Source organism: Archocentrus centrarchus, chromosome 7, assembly GCF_007364275.1.
Source record: "Archocentrus centrarchus isolate MPI-CPG fArcCen1 chromosome 7, fArcCen1, whole genome shotgun sequence".
In the NCBI taxonomy this organism is placed as follows: domain Eukaryota; kingdom Metazoa; phylum Chordata; class Actinopteri; order Cichliformes; family Cichlidae; genus Archocentrus; species Archocentrus centrarchus.
In genome coordinates this window covers 28,024,622-28,042,765 of record NC_044352.1, presented here as the reverse complement: position 1 = coordinate 28,042,765, position 18,144 = coordinate 28,024,622, and the positions used below count along the sequence as shown (strand labels likewise).

At 41.5% G+C, this 18,144-nt stretch overlaps 1 protein-coding gene across 1 annotated transcript; it reads right to left on the bottom strand.

Annotated features, from left to right (window-relative positions):
* Positions 1 to 859: 859 nt before the first annotated feature.
* Positions 860 to 17,932, bottom strand: ano11 (anoctamin 11). Its single transcript, XM_030733193.1, has 25 exons — positions 17,874 to 17,932; positions 16,211 to 16,337; positions 15,920 to 16,065; positions 15,338 to 15,464; positions 15,055 to 15,248; positions 14,836 to 14,943; positions 14,436 to 14,572; positions 14,307 to 14,364; positions 14,115 to 14,225; positions 13,869 to 14,034; positions 13,292 to 13,382; positions 11,227 to 11,323; positions 11,000 to 11,143; positions 10,611 to 10,748; positions 9,543 to 9,641; positions 8,804 to 8,906; positions 7,963 to 8,074; positions 7,816 to 7,870; positions 7,597 to 7,694; positions 5,123 to 5,259; positions 4,846 to 5,051; positions 4,607 to 4,743; positions 4,257 to 4,347; positions 3,643 to 3,826; positions 860 to 1,790 (listed from the first exon to the last, which is right to left on the bottom strand). Exons 3-25 carry the CDS (start codon positions 16,049 to 16,051, stop codon positions 1,759 to 1,761), a joined length of 2,757 nt encoding a protein of 918 aa, XP_030589053.1. The 5' UTR covers positions 16,052 to 16,065; positions 16,211 to 16,337; positions 17,874 to 17,932; the 3' UTR covers positions 860 to 1,758.
* Between the last annotated feature and the right edge of the window lie 212 nt (positions 17,933 to 18,144).

Sequence of the window (18,144 nt, the reverse complement as noted above, 5' to 3'; positions counted from 1 at the left end):
TGACTGGCAGACAACTTTTAACCCTGAAATACAGCTGTGTCAGTGTGTAGTGTGTGTGTGTAGTGTCAGTGTGTGTAGTGGCAACCAAAATGGATGTAAATGCATTGAATATCAGGTACGTTTTTTTTCTTTACTGGTTCAGCTGAGTCCTCATTGGAGTTTTCTTTTGCAGCGCTTGCATGCAAGCATCTCCCCCTTCACTCCAGCAGCCGCTAGATGAGCCAGCCGGTGTCCATAGTGCATACCTGTGCTCGCTGACATGTACTAACTCACTCTTCCTGCAGGCCATGGCAGAGGAACGCACAGCAATCACAACAATCTGAGGATGAATGTGGCCAAGAGAGAAGAGGCGGAAGAAGAGAGTATGCATTACCAAAAAAATGGGATTATAGGAATGAAATAACTGGGGAAAAAAAGACTGAGGTGGAGGGGGGATGAGATAAAATAAAAGTCAGGAGTTGCCCAAGGCCACAGCCATTGGTGGAGTTTTTGTAAGGGGAGGAGGGAGAGAAAGAGAGAAATCATTAACAAACACCTGTCTGTTTCTGCTTCGACGCCTAATAAATCGGCGTCTTCTTTATCTGCTGCTACTTTTCGGAGAAGGCAAGATTTTTCAGAAGGAGGGCGGGATGAAGAGAAAATGGAGAAAGTGGAGAAGGGAGATGGTGTGGAATGATTAATGTTAAAATTCAGTGAGCACATCATCTCCCAGACTCTGAATCCCACGTCGAGGAGGCATTTGCATTCATCAAACTAGATTTTATTTGGATCTCAAATGCAAAACAGCTCACACATAAAATATGGCCTCTACTGAGGTACTATTGCACTCCTGTTTACAGTTTTGTACATTAGGGACTCATTCATGTAGAAAACACTGGCATGCTTAGTGCTGGGTGAAAACACAGCATAAACTATGTGGTAATAATACAGTCAGTGAACAATGAGAGCCTTGTAAACATGAACAGTTAAAGTAAAAAAGGACTGTTTGCAATCTTGCAGTCGCAGGTGATCCAAAGAAAGTGAACTTTGACCTCAAGTCAGCAGTCATCAGAAAGATAATAATCATACACAATTAAGAAGTAATCTGCAGATCTCTTGTAATCAGCTCTTTAAAGTCTTCTGTCCCTTTAGAGGAGCTTTGTAAGGCCCCAGAAAATCAGGGTAATCAGACTTTGATTAAATATCAGGTCTTTTGGGTACCCCAATAATAATACTATGAAAAACACTGCAAATGGGAAGTTATGCAATTTGACATTATGACTTGTGATTATGACATGATTTTAATAGATCTGATTCAAGGGTTCAGACTTTGGGACTGCGTGGGACACACACATCGCTTCAAGTCTCAGACCGGTGAAGTTCTGACTGGACTCAGATACTGTCGCATTATCAATGCATGCTGTAGCTGCTGGGAGCCAATCAAAATGCTAATTTTACCCACATATTTTTGTTTTATTATTCATCAATATATAGATTTATGTTTTATAAATATATGCCCTTTGCTCTTATAAAGAAACATCAGACTCTGATGATGCTTGAAATAACCAGGAGATCAAAGACGGAATCGAGATATGTCGGTGAAACATTGATATGAACAGGAAGGATACACTGGAGGGTTCACCTGCTTATCACGGATCTGTGCAGCTGCATATTTATTGATGATATGAAAACCAATCCCAACACAGTATTCCACTTATCCCAGATGCAAAGGAATGTCTTATATTTCACCGATGTTGAGTCCTTTTCCAAAGCGGAGTCCTAACTCATGTTTCCAAAGGACGCGTCGCTTGCTTCAGGGGAGGCAACGCAGTTGGGTTTGGATGCAGGAGTGGGAGAGAAGCAGAAAGACAGGAGAACAGTTAGGCCTGTTAGACTGACTGCAATAAGGAGGGGAAAAAAGCTGATACAGTCAGCCTGTGCTGCAGCATGCTACTGAATCGCAGCAGGCGGCTATCATACTATATTCTTGTAGTAAATCACTGGTCACAAACAAAACAAAACAAATGATTTCAGATACCAAATTCATCTGTCTGTACTGCAGGCCTCACATCTGATCAAATGGATGTTTTTATCCTCAGAAAGCAAATATGCACATTTCATTCACAAAATCTTGACCTAACATCTGGCTTTAGGGGAACTACAGGACATAAATATCTCCGGCTTCGTGAGGTCTTTAGTAAAATCGTATGTTTTCAAAACCAAACCTAAAACCAAAACCTGTGCATGCCAAATGCAACACAGTCACGAGGTTAGCAATGAAGCACAATAAACTTGTGTTTGTTTAAAAAAGATCATTGCTTTCCATAAAAGTACTTTTTTTTACATGTATGCCTCTGTGCACAACAAAGCATGCTAAATGTTCAGAGCTGTTTAAAAGTTATATATTTATATGTAAATGCTGGTCAGCAGTGTTGAGCAAAAGGCTGGTTATCAAACTGGACTGTGTCATTGAAATAATAAAATTATACTGTGCTATTATTTGAAAAATGATGCAGTAAATAAAACCACCGGCTCCAGAGTCAGGATAAATAATGCCATATGTAGGTAAATAAGCTCTTACGGATGTTTTGCTGACTTAAATGTGTTAAATTATAACATATTCTTTGTTTTAAAAAGTTTCAGCAGGAAATGATCACAGTGCTCTTTTTGGGTGCATCTATTTTGACCTCTCTGATTACTGAAATCATGACCTTTCTGGGAATGTTGTTCACTTACTTGTGCTGCACTCACCTGTCCTCATCCAGCAACATTTACTACACGAGACACATGACAACAGCGTGGGTCAGAACAAAGGGACACACACACACACACACACACACACACACACACACACACACACACACACACACACACACACACACCACACACACACACACACAGGTGAGGATGAATATACACACTATGAGGCTACAGTATGTACTCCATGAGCAGTGAATGAATATATAGTCTGGGAGCCCCGTGGGCAGAATATGACATCTGAGATGTGAACTGCTAAGCTGCTCAGTATTTTTGAACATAATGATTTTTCATTTTATTTAAAGTTGAACCTGAGCAGAAGTGCTGACAGATGAATAACCTATGCCAACACATATCAGGCCACAGAGTCTGGGGATGTAGTCAGCCGGCATATTTGGCACCGATCCCACACAGATTACCTTTAATGATCATGTTGTACGCAGTGCAGTCAGTTTATGACAGCTAGTCGAGCCGCAGGTGCTTTACAAACTCTCTGTGGAGGTGGGTAAGTGGGATTTATTTGTGGGAATCAGCAGTGATAGGTTTAACACTACATTACCTGTGAGCAATGGATCACCTACGTGGAACCACAGGACCAATACACTGCTGAGGATTTGTTTATTATGGTGCTAACAAGGATGCTAATGGAAAGAATTTGTTTTCTTTTTTGGAGGCTGCACTTCTGCATCTTCTGCTACGATACAGAGCAGAGTCACTGTTCTCAGATGGACAAATTTGTATCCAAAAGATGGTTTCACTGAGTTTAATAGTGACCTGATCTAAAAATCCCAGGTGTCAGTTTGATTATATCTCACACATTTAACGACTAGACTCAGATTTTATGACTAAATGTGTGCTGCACGACCTGTGTGTGTATGTGTGTGCACGTCCCATGTTCTTACTGACCTGGGCTGGAGGTGCCTGGAGTGGCAGTGGCGGCCCTTCGGGCTCGACTCACCAACAGGGCCTCCTGGTTTTCAGCCAGAGCTTGCTTAGCTAGGTAGCGCTCCCTCTTGATCTTCAGCTCCAGCGACTCAGGGACATCAGGTACGATCCAGTCAATGGCTCGCAGTACGAAGAACACCACATGCTGGCGATGGAGAAACAAGCAGACAGTAAGAACAATCTCATCACATCAGAAACTGGTACAAATTTTGACATTAGTTTTGACTAACCGACAGTTGATCTTCAAGCACAAAAAAGGAAAAGTAACAGTATTTGTAATATTTTCACATTATATATATATTTCTTCTCTCTCAGATGAGTGTAAACAAACAGCAGAGAGAAAGTAGAGAAAGGAGGGGAGCAAGAATAAAAAGTGATACAGCTGAAGGAAAACAAAACTTAAAAACTGCACAAAACACTGAGAGAGGACCAAATAACCAGCAGTTAAAACATGCAGTTGTCAGTAGAAGTAGAACCATGGACAGAGGTGTAGAAAATATAATATCAAATGAAGTTAAAAACACTAAAAGAGGCAAAATGAAATAAACAGAGTTACCAGGCAGCTCCCTGCATACCTCAAATGCAATAATAAAGCCGAGTCTGACTGCAAGGAGCTCCCAGTAAAACAGTGTGTAGCTTCCATTGTTGTCTCTGAATGCTTTATATCTGAAAAAAAAATATAATATTTCCTAATCATGATACACTCACAACAGGAAATACTGAGTAATAGTTGGTGTGTATAATATGCAGCAGCAGCTGCACATGAAGAGAAACCATCAGTAATATCACCATCTGTTGGTCAAACCTATGATCTGAACACACTTAGAAACTTAGCGACTCCAAAATAAACATTTATGAGAAGCTGAATATGAAACTTTAGACTTGATTAATGTTACAAGCACTCACAAATCTTTATGCAGCTTACCTGCACAAAGGGTACTCTGTGTAGTTCAGTGGGGCGTAAGCCAGGGTGAAGTTGACGTATCCGTTGAGATCATTGTCAAACTTGTACTCATACAGCAGGCGAGGTAAAAAATCTGATGTGAAGGCTATTAGGAAAGCCTGAAGAAGACCAGAAGATAATGTTACAGATGATAAATATTCTCTTTTTTCTCCTCATATTATTATTCAGTCTGAAAATAATGTAATTAGAGATGAACTCACATTGGCAATGACAGACAGGTGCGACAGGGCTTCCAGTATGTTAAACCAGACTCCGATGTTTTGCGCGCGTTCGGCCACCGGCCGGCGGTACTCGCACACAAACTTGTGGGCATCCAGACGAATCTCCGCCCAGTTGTTGAGGAGGGCAAAGAGCGGAGCGAGTGGGAACGCCGCCACGAAGATGGTGATGAAGCCAAACTGGAGCACTGAAGCATATGAAGAGATCATGTTGAATGCAGTGATATTAGGTCCTGCAGATACAGTTATGGATACTCACCCATCTCCAGGTACTCTTCAAACAGGCCCTCACACTCAACCAGCTTGTAATCTTCTTCCCAGCGCCGAGGCTCATGGGATGCCTTGCCACCCAGCACTTTGGCCAGAGTTCTCTTCTGACGCCAGGCCTTCACTTTACTGATGGGGAAGAAAAGGGCATTTTTAATTCAATTCAATTTTATTTATATAGGGCCAATTCACAACAAGCAGTCACCTCAAGGTGCTTTAAATTGTAAGGTAAAGACCCTACAATCACACGACCCCCCTATGAGAAAACACTCGGTGATAGGGGGAAGGAAAAACTCCCTTTTAACAGGAAGAACCCGGCTCAGGGAGGGGCAGCCACCTGCCATGACTGTTGGGGGTGAAGGGAAAGAGAAGGGAGCAGAGAGAGACAGGAGAAAAGAAAATCTATGGAAGGGAGAGCCAGAGTTTAATAGTTGCTAATGATTAAATGCGGCTGAGGAGCCTGAAGCTCTGGGAACCACAAGTAAGCCAGCAGTCTGAGAGGGAAGTCCTGTTAGGATAATAAAGGTATCATGAGGTCGTTAATATATGAGAGGGCCTGATTATTCAAAGAAGAGGGATTTTAAATTAGATTCTGGATTGAAGCCGATGAAGAGAAGCCAGTATGGGAGAAATCTGCTCTCTCTTTCTAGTCCCTGTCAGTACTCTAGCTGCAGCATTTTGGATCAGCTGAAGGCTTTTCAGGGAGCTTTTAGGACAGCCTGATAATAATGAATTACAAAAGTCCAGCCTAGAAAATAACAAATGCATGAACTAGTTTTTCAGCATCACTCTGAGACAGGATGTTTCTAATTTTAGAAATATTGTGCAAATTAATTAAACATTTCTGCTACTTTTTTTTTTTTTTTACACATTATTTACATTATTTTAAACAGGAAACAGTCTTAAACATGGGGACAGATGCCACTCATTTATAAAACAGCTGCTCTTTAAAAATCAGATTTTATTCTAACATATTTGGAGCTGTTCGAATAACAAGGTTGAAAACGTCAGGCAGTTGCAGATGTTTCTAATGTATCGTTGAAACTGGCTCCATACTGCAGCTCATTCTTCATGCATCTAATCTAACAGCAGCTGCACGTCAGCTGTAAGCTTTATTTGAGGGAATCAGCATATTTGTGTTAGAATGTATCACAAGCCATGGGAAAAATGATGCAATGTTGAAATGATATTCATTCAACTTTTTCACTTTGTAGCAAATAAATCACAGATATGACACAAAAGTTGTTTTTTTGTAGCTAAACATCATTTTTCTCCAATTCACACCATAAAATTTCAGTTGGTCTGAGATCCAGACTGCCAGTGAGTTGATATTCCTTTCCTGAAGAAAAGTTGCATTACTAGCAAGACGCATTATTATTATCCTGAAAAATCACTTCACCATCACCAAACCTACTTTCTATCAGTGTACACCCGAGCATTTGTTGCTGAGGTAATGTTTGCCATCTGCTCTGGTCCTTTACTTGACACACAACCCCACCACAGAGCAGCAAATTCTGCTTGTTTTCATCATTCTTTATATGTTCCAGCATCATCTCCTTTGATTCATCACCAGCATCGCGTTCATCTACAGTCCATGATGGCTCCTGTTTAGCCCACTGTAAGCTGGTCTTCTTCTGTATAGGTGTTGGTCCTGGTTTTTGTTTTGCTTCTCTGTAAATAAATCCCATTTCATGCATTTCTTATAGTTCTGCGACAAACTGACTCAAGTTTCTGCCCATTTATTTTTCATTTGTTTTGTTGTGCGTAGCAACAGATTTGTGTCATATCTGTGATTTGTTTATGTGCTAAAAGTAAAAAAAGCTGAATGAGAGCGCTGATTACATAATGTTTGCCAGGGGTTAGAAGTGTGTTTACCGCACTACTCTTCTGCAATATACACACACACACACACACACACACACACACACACACACACACACACACACACACACACACACACACACACACACACACACACACACACACTGCTGGCGCAGAGGCACACAGATGAGATTTACTGCACTAAAGAGCTGTGATGGAACTGCAGAACAACCCAACACAGCGCTGCTGCTTTTTTGTGCATCTCCTGTATCTACATTATCCATACCACAGTTTTTGCTTTTATACTATTTCTGGTTCATTCTTTTCAGTTGTGTCATGGTACTGTTCATTTTAAATGAGTTTGTTTACTTTTTATTTATGACCATTTTATTTTAGAAAAACGTACTCCTGTCTTTTGCGGGTACTCTGGTTTCCTCTCACAGTCAGACATGCAGTTAGTGGGGTTAGGTTAACTGGTGAGTCTAAATTGCCCACAGGTGTGAATGTGAGTGTGAATGTTGTCTGTCTCTGTGTTAGCTCTGTGACAGGCTGGTGACCCGTACAGGATGTACCCTAAAAATACAGATATCAGTTTAATGTCTTTACAAACAAATTAGCACATCATCTAAAAGTGCAGGAACGTACGGTATAATGAACTCCTGAACGTTGTTGATAAGCTGCTTTCCCACCATTATGATGAAAAGTTGTTGAGCCAGTTCAATGAGGCAACCCCCAGCACCACACTGTAATATAAAGACGCACAAACATGACACGCTGAGGCATCATTTTTACATGCTCACATAAACATGCAATAGAAAGTATCTGTAATATTTCTTTCCCGTGCAGGCTCTCTAAATCACTCACGTCTTCATTTCTCATCCCAAACAAGGTCCCGTAGTTGGTGGGGTAACCCACAAACCTGATCGCAGAGAGATGGATGGCACCTTGAAAAAGTGTTTTCATCTTTTCATTATTAAACTGTGTGTTTGCTGCGACTCTTTAGCGTCTCACCTTCCTTTAAAGAAAGCCACATAAAAGGGAGACGAGTAGAAGTTGACAAACTGGAAGATGAACACCTTGAAGATGAAAGCGTTGTCATACTGCGTTTGTGTTCGGTGCATCTCTGCAACACAAAAAAACAGTGTTAAAGATGTTAAGACAATGTTGACATTGTTTTCTCTCAGACAGTTCAGTGATGTTGCTACGTTGGTGAAAACATTATAACTGGTATAAAGAACAGTCAAAATTACAGTGTCAACTGTGTGAAATAAACTTTTTGATTTAAATTAATATTTTTACTTGAACGGAAAATCAAGAATCAGGAGAGTAATAACATCATATTAACATTTACAGTTTTCTTGGTGGGGAGGAAGGGGTAAAAATGTAATAACCTGGTTGCATAAATATGCACATCCTTTTCATTTAATTACAGTATTCAGTCTTTTTGTGTAGGAGTTTGACAGCACGGCACAGCTTTGCCCACTCACACACACAAAAGCACTCCAAATCTGCCAGACTGTGAGACTGTGAGGGCATCTCTTGAGCACAGCCCTCTTCTGACGACCCCACAGTTTTAAAGTAGGATCCAGGTTTTGTTGAATTGGATATATGCACTTGGTTGTTGCGCTAAAAGCTGGAATTCCTCTTCTTAATTACTATTCTTATTTGTGTGTAGACTTTTTTTTATGTCCACTGTAGCTGTACTTTAGTGGAGTCCCACAGTTCTGCCACATGACGCGACCTGCTTTGATTGAAACAATCGGCAACTGAAGAGCTTCATCTGCTCTTGAGAAAAACCTATCAATATACACCACTGAGGTTTGAGGTGTGTGAGAGCCGCATTGATTCTTACCCCATTTAGTGAGCTGCTCAGCTAATGCAGTATAGACCTGCCCCATCAGCAGTATGAGCCCCAGATTTACAATACTGCTGGAGATGTTGGCTATGGTCCCTGCCTGGGGGAGGAAGGTAAACATGTATGATTTGAAAATCATTTAAAGCCTTACAAATTAAAAACAGTGAAGAGGCAACTTGTTAAATATTGAAACTGAGAAATTGTTTTATTTTTTTGGAAAGTGTGAGCTGTTGGGAAAATGGTTAAGAGCAATCGTTCCCATTCAGTAAAAAAAGTTTAACGCAACTCCCTGACGACTGGTTTTTCCTGGTCCCACATTAGCTGCCATCCTGTTGTTACTATAGTGAGACTGAGGCCTAAGCTGAAAGGCAGGACCTGGAGAGGTCACCAGTCTATTGCAAGGCTAACACAGAGAGACAGGCAACCTTTCACACTCACATTCATGCCTATGGCCAATTTTAGAATCACCAATTAACCTAAGATGCATGTCTTTGGACTGTGGGAGGAAGCCAGAGTACCCGGAGAGAACCCACGCAGACACGGGGAGAACATGAAAACTCCACACAGAAAGGCTCCAATCAGCCGGTGGATTACAACCAACCACTGCAGCACCACGCTGCCCAAAAAATGTTAAATATTACATTAAAATTATTTTTCATCTCATCTCAACAAGGTTCTATGTGCATGCACGGACTATTTCTTTGTGCAAGCAAAACATGAAATAGTGGTAACGTACCTCTGTCCGCAGTACAGGGCTCCCGGTGTGAAACATCACCACGCTGATGATACCGCGGCACATGACCACCGTCACCAGGAAGATTATCACCACACACAGCTGAGAGATGTTAGAAGAGAGAAAAGCACACCTTTAGTGGCTACACAATACGCTGCGCACAGCCAGAAGCACATGAAGGCCGGCCGTCATCATCTACACCACTCAGGCTCATGAAGTTGAGTCCAGCGTCCTTATTGTTAGACCAACACAGTTTGGCTGTTGGCCCTCGTCACCTGTCAGAGCACAAACTAAGTTTTTAAGAGTTGGGTTTAATTGAATGTGGTATATATATATATATATATATATATATATATATATATATATATATATATATATACTATATATTAACTCGGAGACAAATTGATTCTTTAAATCAAAATTAATGACTGGCACAATATCAATACATTTCCAAGGCAATTTTACAGTGAACTAAGAAGAGAATTTGCTTTTTTGTTTTTTTAAATGTTCCACCTCCTTCACTGCCATCAGATGAAGGGTGTGGGAAAACTGATCCTCAGATGTGCGTCTAGAAAGAAGTTAATCTGGGACATGGCATAAAGTGCGTGGCTGAGATGATCAGATCACATCTGGCCCTGTGGGCATATGACCCAGATTCATTATTAAAAAACGGTTCAGTTAACAATGCAGGATTTAGTGAAACGTAACCCCCCCCACCTCTCTTTCTCTACACAATCACAAAAGGAAAAGCTCCAAAGAAACTGAGACTCCTCACTGAAACCGTGTATAATGAGATTAACTAAGAGAAAAGGAGAACAAGTCCGTTGTTCGGGAGCAGATCTGGATGTTGTATTAGAATTAGATTTTATAATGCTACAATAATTGTGGTAATTAATCACTGTAAGATGTTACATTAAACTCAGCAGATACTGAGCAGACAGTGAATACATTGATGAATGAATACGCTTCCTGAATCATAATTCATAGTCTTTTACTGAAACGCAAAATTAACCTTTGTGAAAGCCAAAATCAACAAAACAGCATCCTGTAAAACATTTTAAATGGGCTCACCATCATTATGATAACCATGGAGCCAGTGAACATGCGAGACAGCCTGGTCTTTTCTGGAAAGTAGGGCTCTTTGACCCCAGTCACTGGATTTTGCTCCATAGTGGGGGCCATGGCTGCAAACTCTGGCCGTGGACGCTCCTTAAAGATAATAATGAAGACACAGAGCTCATCATCATCGTTGGACAAGCTCTTTAATTTACTGGCATGTTTGGTTCGCAGATCGGTGAATCGAAAGGCTTCGCTCTGTTGTTTACTTTGTTTACTCTGTACAGAAGGCAACATAACTGCAACGGCCTTGCATAAAGGTAGACCTCAGAACTATAAAGTGAATAAGACCAGTATGATCTAGTCATACTGAACGCAAGCAATAAACAAAAAAATTCGTATACCTCCTCTTCATGGAAGTCCATACAGTCCCAGTGATGTGCCAGAGTGGCCATTTTTCTCTTCCAGTACTCCAGAAAGGTTACAGCCCAGAACGACATGAACACACTGAAAAACACTGTGCCCGGGTGGTCGAATAAGTAGCCCAGCTGCAATACAGAAAGGTGCAACCATCAGCATAAAGTCTTTTTTTGCAGAGTCACTGAGTTGTTCTCCGGTAAAGGTTTTGTACCTGAGCCAAGGTACAGATGTCAGACATGTTCCAGGCCTTACATGTTTTACAGAGTGGGCACATCATATAAGTAGCTCCACTGTTACAGATTTCCTTCCTGTTGACAGACACATTGACGCAGATTAGTTACAACTGAAATAACACCAATTAAAGCTCTTAAAGTAGCACTGCTTTTCAGGTGTAGCTCAGTAGATATATACGGCCTCGCAATTGTATACAGAGCACTCATAATTATCAGTGTGAGAGCTAAGGGATTGGGAGAATTAACTGTAATGGATGTAAAAGCTGCACATATACCTATTACATACTGATTCCAGGGAACAGATAAGAGGTGTGGAAAGCATTCTCCTAACTTCCTGCCAGGAAAAGAATCCACTTTCTTTTATTACAATTATAGAGTGAGTTAGTGCAACCCTGACTCACATGGGATCGGCTACAAATGAAGCCGGGACTAACACAGTGCTCCATCTTCCTCTTTTTTTTTAATAGAGGGATTATACTGCACTAATTGTCCATTAGAGATGGCCGCTTTTTCTTGTTGCCACAGAGTCCCTTTCCTAAGATGGCAACTTGTCTCTAAGTGATTCCTGTCAATGAAACCAGAAATAGATCGGTAAATAAATTACAAAGGCAATATTACTGCACGTACTCTAAGCTACACTTAATTGGAGAATAGAAATTGTAGGGGAGAGCCCATTCTTAAGAAATAATATAGAATAAATCTGGTACAGATATCCCACATGTAGTCTGTATAATTATGAAGGGAGGTTCTATGCAGAGCAGGCTGCGCTTTGATATATTTGCATCTAAAATTGTGCTTGTCTGACAGGGTGCATGAGTGGAGTTTAATTTCCAGGAAATTGCGGCTTTAAAAGAAGAGTTATAACACATTTATTTGCCTTCTTTGTGTGAGGAAAATCAATCTTAATCTCATGTGTGTGCATTAAGTACAGTGCTGAACTATGGCTCTTGTGTTGGACATCAGTAAGGTTTCTGCTTTACTGTATGTCTCTGAACAGGCGCAATGGTACCAATTCTGGCAGCTTCACTGAGACAGTAAGAGTCTAGTAAGTCACTGCAGCCAGCAGCTGATAATTTGTTCTGTTTATTGTTCAAATGTTAACCTCCTAAGAGCCTGCGTCCTCATATGGGGACATGTTTCACCTCATACGTCATTCTGTGTTTTATACTTTGTTAAGCCATGTTGACTTTGTTGTGTTATGCTGCAAAACAAACCCAGTGTCCCCATCTGAGGACTTTAGTTTTTTACAAAAGTATTTAACAACCATGTAACAAAATACAACTTCCTGTTCAAAGAGGAAGCTTTATGTACATAATCAGGTCCATCTAATCACAAATATCTAGGAGAAATTCAAACTGCATCGCAAACAGGAGCTCAGGTCTCATTATTTATGAATAATTACTTAATTAATAATCACAGCTGAAAGGACTCCCACATGGTGAGATACCTCACTTGTCTTTTTATTTGCACTTGTTGTGAGGCAAAGTGTCTCCAAACGATCACGGTCTAACTCGGACCGTACTCACTCTCAGACAGACTGCAGAAGGTTTGCAAATAATTGCCACCTAATTTGTAAAAACAGGCAGATTGCCAACAAGTTGCAATCAATTTGAGTCAGTCTTTGCTGATGAGTGCAACTTGCCTGCTCTTGTATTCTGGTTATATTCCTAAATAAAAGCAAGGTTGCCAAGCGCCGATGTGATTTTGCTGTTAAATCGCTGTCCTGCACCAACTGTGTCACTGTTTGTGGAGGAATTTCTGAATTTGTGCTTCAAATCTATGTAGTTCTGAGTGGACTCTGAATGTAAGCAATAACAGGCATGTGAAATAACTTGTGTTTCAACTGCCTACTTGTATTAACAGTGTACACCTCTACTGTATGTGTAAAACAGGTGGAGCTCCCTACCAACATACCACAACATCTCATCTAAATCAGTACACTCACGCATGATTAACTGTGTCTGCCATGCAGCATAGATTCATTCAAATTATTTTGTGCTTTGCACATTAAACATGTATTTTGCATACAGCATGCAGACTCACGCTGGTGTGTTGGTGCCCATGGACATCACTCCAGACACAAAGACCAGAGTTCCAACCACTGCTGCCGGCAGCAGCCAGGCTGTGTAGAAACCTGCAGAGACAAAACGCTCCATAAGACTGCAGCGCTCAGCTGATGCAAGACGGGATGCTCTACTACAGCTGCAGTGATGACTTTCATCCTGACAATAATAGTCAGGTATGACTTTGCATATGCTACACTCTACTCTGAACAGAGATTCCTAAGAGAGTTTTGCTTTCACTGCCACAGACACACTTCTACTTTCACTTCACTGTGGAGCAGAAAACTCTACCAGGCATACAGTTTGTGCAGTATTATGGTTGTAGCTCATGTGTTACTCAGTATGCTATTAATGTGAACACATTCATTTTAAATTACTTTGGCATGTAGTATTAACTCAAAGTATTTCCGAGTGATGATTTATTAGCATGAACAGCAGCGGTTTTCCTAGATAGTGACATCTTTGGCCCCCACCAGAGAGGCCGATCAAAATTACCAGAATTGTAATAAAATTACACTTTTAAACATTTTTGTTAGTTTAAAGAGTTTAAAAATTACCCAGCCATGCAAAGTAGAGTGCAATCTTCTCTCCAAAGTACTCCCTGATATGGTCCAGCGGCTGATACTTGTACCATTTGAACCAGCGAGCCCAGTAGTAGTAGAGAACCTGCCTCTGGTTCAGCTCATCAGGACGGACCTCATGCTTTGGAAGCTGAAATGGGCCCTGCGAGGAAACAAACACGCTGCTAATAACAAAGAGAAAACAGCACAATCCAAGTCAAAGAACAGATAAAAATAACTGACCTCATGTAGCGGGAAAGCTGCAGTGTACGCCCCTTCGTTCAACAGTCTGTCCACTCCTACTTCAGCCTTCTTCCTTTTGCCATATGCTGTCCTGGCAAGAATCTCATAGACCTGAAATAAATCAGTCTATCAGTTAAAATACACATCCAGTGCATTCAGTGTACTGTCACTGTCATAACTTGTGTTACTTACAACACGGTGCCTCTGTGTGTTGGTGAAATATGTTTCATGATCTTCACAGCCAAGGAATCTAAAGAAAAGCATACATTCAGCCAGATACACAAAATGATCTGATCCTGCTGTTTGCAGAGGCCAACACACCTGCTCATCTTTGACTTGCGAAAGGCACACGTGTAATAATCCAGAGGCCTGTTTGGCACCGACTCCGTCATTACGTTAGGTACGCATAGTTTGCTCAGGACCCGAGCGGATGTGTTCAGGTCTAGATGTGGCTGCGCCTGGGAGCCAAACATGCAAATTATCCAAAAAATGTAACGTAATGGCATATGCAAAGTTAAAGTTACAGCAGGTTTTTATTGTATTAAGAGATACTTAGAAACTGTTTGAATGATTAAAAGCCAAACTGAGATAGTAAAAACTTTACCTGCTAAACATCAGCATGTTTTGTCATTGTGAGAAGTTCTCCTGAGCTATAATCAATAATAATATTCCCAGTAATTTGGTTTAATGTGCTGAACAAACCATAAACAGCTGTGCTTACTTGCAGTGGCGCTCTAAGGCAAAGTTCCTCTGCATAACACACCAACACGTCCCAGGGGGCGCTAATTTTAAGAAAGTGTATAGTTTTCTTTTCATTTGACGTTTCCTCCTAAAGGGAAGAGCGGTGACCAAAAATATGTTAATTAGAAGTCAAGAAAGATGATGAGTGGATTTAGAACTTAACAATAAGATGAATAATCTTGAATCTGGTCTACTCTACCTTTTCCATGAGCAGCCCAACACTCTCCAGATTCTGAACAAACTTCTCTCTCCACTGTGACAGTTGTGCTTTCCTTCGTTCAGACCTGCTGCTCTCCTCAGTGGGAACGGCTTCCCCCTCCACGCCGGGAGCCATATTTTTCCCTTTCTCTCGCCGCTTCCTCCGCGAACGAATCTCCCACACCAGTACGAAGTCTGCACCCCAGAATAAAGGCGTGAAGGGTTAAACGAATGAAAGACCTTGTCGTTCATTCACCGTGAAAACTGATGTTGATGCTGCCTACCAATCTTAGTTTGTCCATCTCTGAAGTAATTCCCCAGCTGTGGAACTGGTTGCTTACTTGTTGTAAGAGAGTGCATGTAAATGGAATTGTCACCATCCATATCTCCGTCAGCAGCTGCAGCTGAAAGCTGACAGTAGAGACACCATCATGAAAATCTGTAAAACACCTGAGAGCTGCAGACGAAAACTAGAACATTACAGCTTAGTGTATGAATGTTTAATTGCCTTTAGATGACCATAACCATAACTTCTTATGCCAGTACATGGCATCATAAATGCCTCCACTTTGCAGTAATGAGACCAGAAACATGAGACAGAAAACAGGATGTTAGAAAACAATATTTCAATGCAGTGAGGGCATGCCTCACCACAAGTCATTATCAGTGTCCTTGTAGCACCTTGTACTCCTGTTCATATTACATGAAGGATAAAACCCCTCAAGACTCACTGCCACATCTCTGAGAAATCAGTGGGGCCAGAAGGGAACAGAGTTATGAATGGCTGCTGTGTGACAAGTGATGTGATGTGTCTTGGAAAGAGAGCACACTGCAGTATTGTGGGAAATAAGTGAAACAGAGCTTACATATCGTGGTGGGATGAAGCTCCCATTCTGCAGACTCCCATAGCTGTCTGTGGTCTGCGCTTCACCCCCAGTCTCCAGATCCAGGAGGACCTCTCTGTCTCCCTTCAGCCGCTCTGAGGTCTTCCTCAACATGATGAAAAGAACTCCTGTGGTTTGAAACAAACAGGATACCTTCACATGAAACTGTGAGGGAGGAGAAATCTGTAATGAAGGAATTCAGAGATAACTCCAGACAGACTTAAGTGATACAAAACACAAAAGAAGATTTCTTTAAAAAGCTGGATACTGTGCCTTTACTGTAGTGAAAAAGAGGCTGCTGCTTCTGAAGTGCGGATTTGTAGCAGTCTGCGCTTCCCTTGCCCTCCTTCTCTTCTTTATCTCTGCATCCATCAAGCTCCTCTGCTCCACTGCAAGAGCCCTGGAATACCGTAATGGATCTAACATGCGGGCAGCAGTGCGCGCAGTGCTGTGCTGCATCTCAGCAGGGAAATGTACATCGCACATTTTCATTTCATAAATAATGTAACAGTCAGTGAGGGGCAGAGGATGGAAGAAACTGCAAGCTCTCACGAGCTATAATAATATAATTATGTGGATATAACGCATGTAAGAGGATTCTTCACTTTGCGCGTTCCCTCGTCTGTGCAAGCAGTTTCATGCACTTCATTTAATTGGTTTGAAATTCTGCACATAGTTAACATAAATTGCAGGAGAATGCAGCGAAGCACCACCTCTACCTGATTTTATCAACGGTGCAAGACAAACAGTGCACACTTTAAAAATGCTGTTGGCTTATACTCGGAGTACAGGAAACTCCACATGCGTCTTTCCTCCTGCAGCCCTCCTGCTTTTCAGCTGTGTGCAGCGCTGCAGTCAAAGCCGGACCTGTGAGACACGAATAACGCAGCACACAAGCAGAGCCATGCTGTCAAATCAAAGGGAAGCTCCATTTTCCACAGGATGATGACACCGTGAGTATCTCAGGGGATTTTGTTGCAATGCCAGTGCTACCACTGGGAGTATAGAGTTATTTAACTTACACTGCTTTATGCTTTTGTTTTTCCTGGATACTCTGGTTTCCTCCCACGGTCCAAAGACATGCAGTTAGTGGGGTTAGGTTAACTTGGTGATTCTAAACTGCTCATAGGTGTGAATGTGAGTGTGAGTGGTTGTCTGTCTCTCTGTGTTAGCCCTGCGACAGGCTGGCGACCTGTACAGGGTGCACCCTGCCACTCCCCTATGACAGCTGGGATAGGCTCCAGCTCCACCCCCCCACCCCTGCAACCCTGAACAGGATAAGTGGAAGAGAATGGATGGATGGATGCTTTTCCTGTGTTGTGTTAAGTAGCTCTTACAAAGGAACAGTAACAACCTCCAGTACTGATCTTTTTTTTTTTTTTGCAAGACTTTACCAAGACTTTAGAAAGAGCTGGATCCACCAGGCCCTCACTTCCAGCTAACAACTAAGCTTTGAAGGCTGGCCTGCATGTATACCAGATTTTGTATAAATTTGTAGTCTTTAAGATTTCCGTCTGCTTTAGGTCACAGCAGGCACTCTTCATCTTCATTTTTAACTTACAGTTTCCTTTGAATTTCCCCAGGGGACAAAACCCCATGCTGTTTAATCTACTAAATAATAAAGATGCCTCTAAACAAGACCAGTGGGAACTGTTACTCTAGCAGCTATGAGTGAAAGTGAAGCTGAGGACTCTGTGCTGGATCTGACACCCTTATGAACAACATCCTTCCACTATAAACCAAGTCAGCTGATACCAACCATCTTGCAATGCCCATAAACTTTGACACTTCCAGCATTTGTAACAAACAAACTTTAACAAGCTGTACTGTAAAAGCTTCTCCGTGATGAACAGCTGTAGATGGGAAAGCAAAATATATGAAAAACATTATTGAAACCAACAACAAAGAAAAACTTCCATACAATATTGAGACACACCAACAGGGATTTTATGCACTAAGTCACGGATCGGTTCAGTTCATTCCAAAGTACTGCCGGTCATGTTCTTCCATACCAGCTCCAACAGCCCGATCTTTATGGACCACACATTTATGCTGCAGGGATTCACATCAAGCTTTCACACAAACTGTTTATATGCCTTCTACAGGTGTGTCAGGGACATTACAACATTGACACACCTCGTCTCCAGCACAGTATCTGTAAAAGCACAGTATTCACATACACCAATGCTTCTCTGTCAGTATTTCAG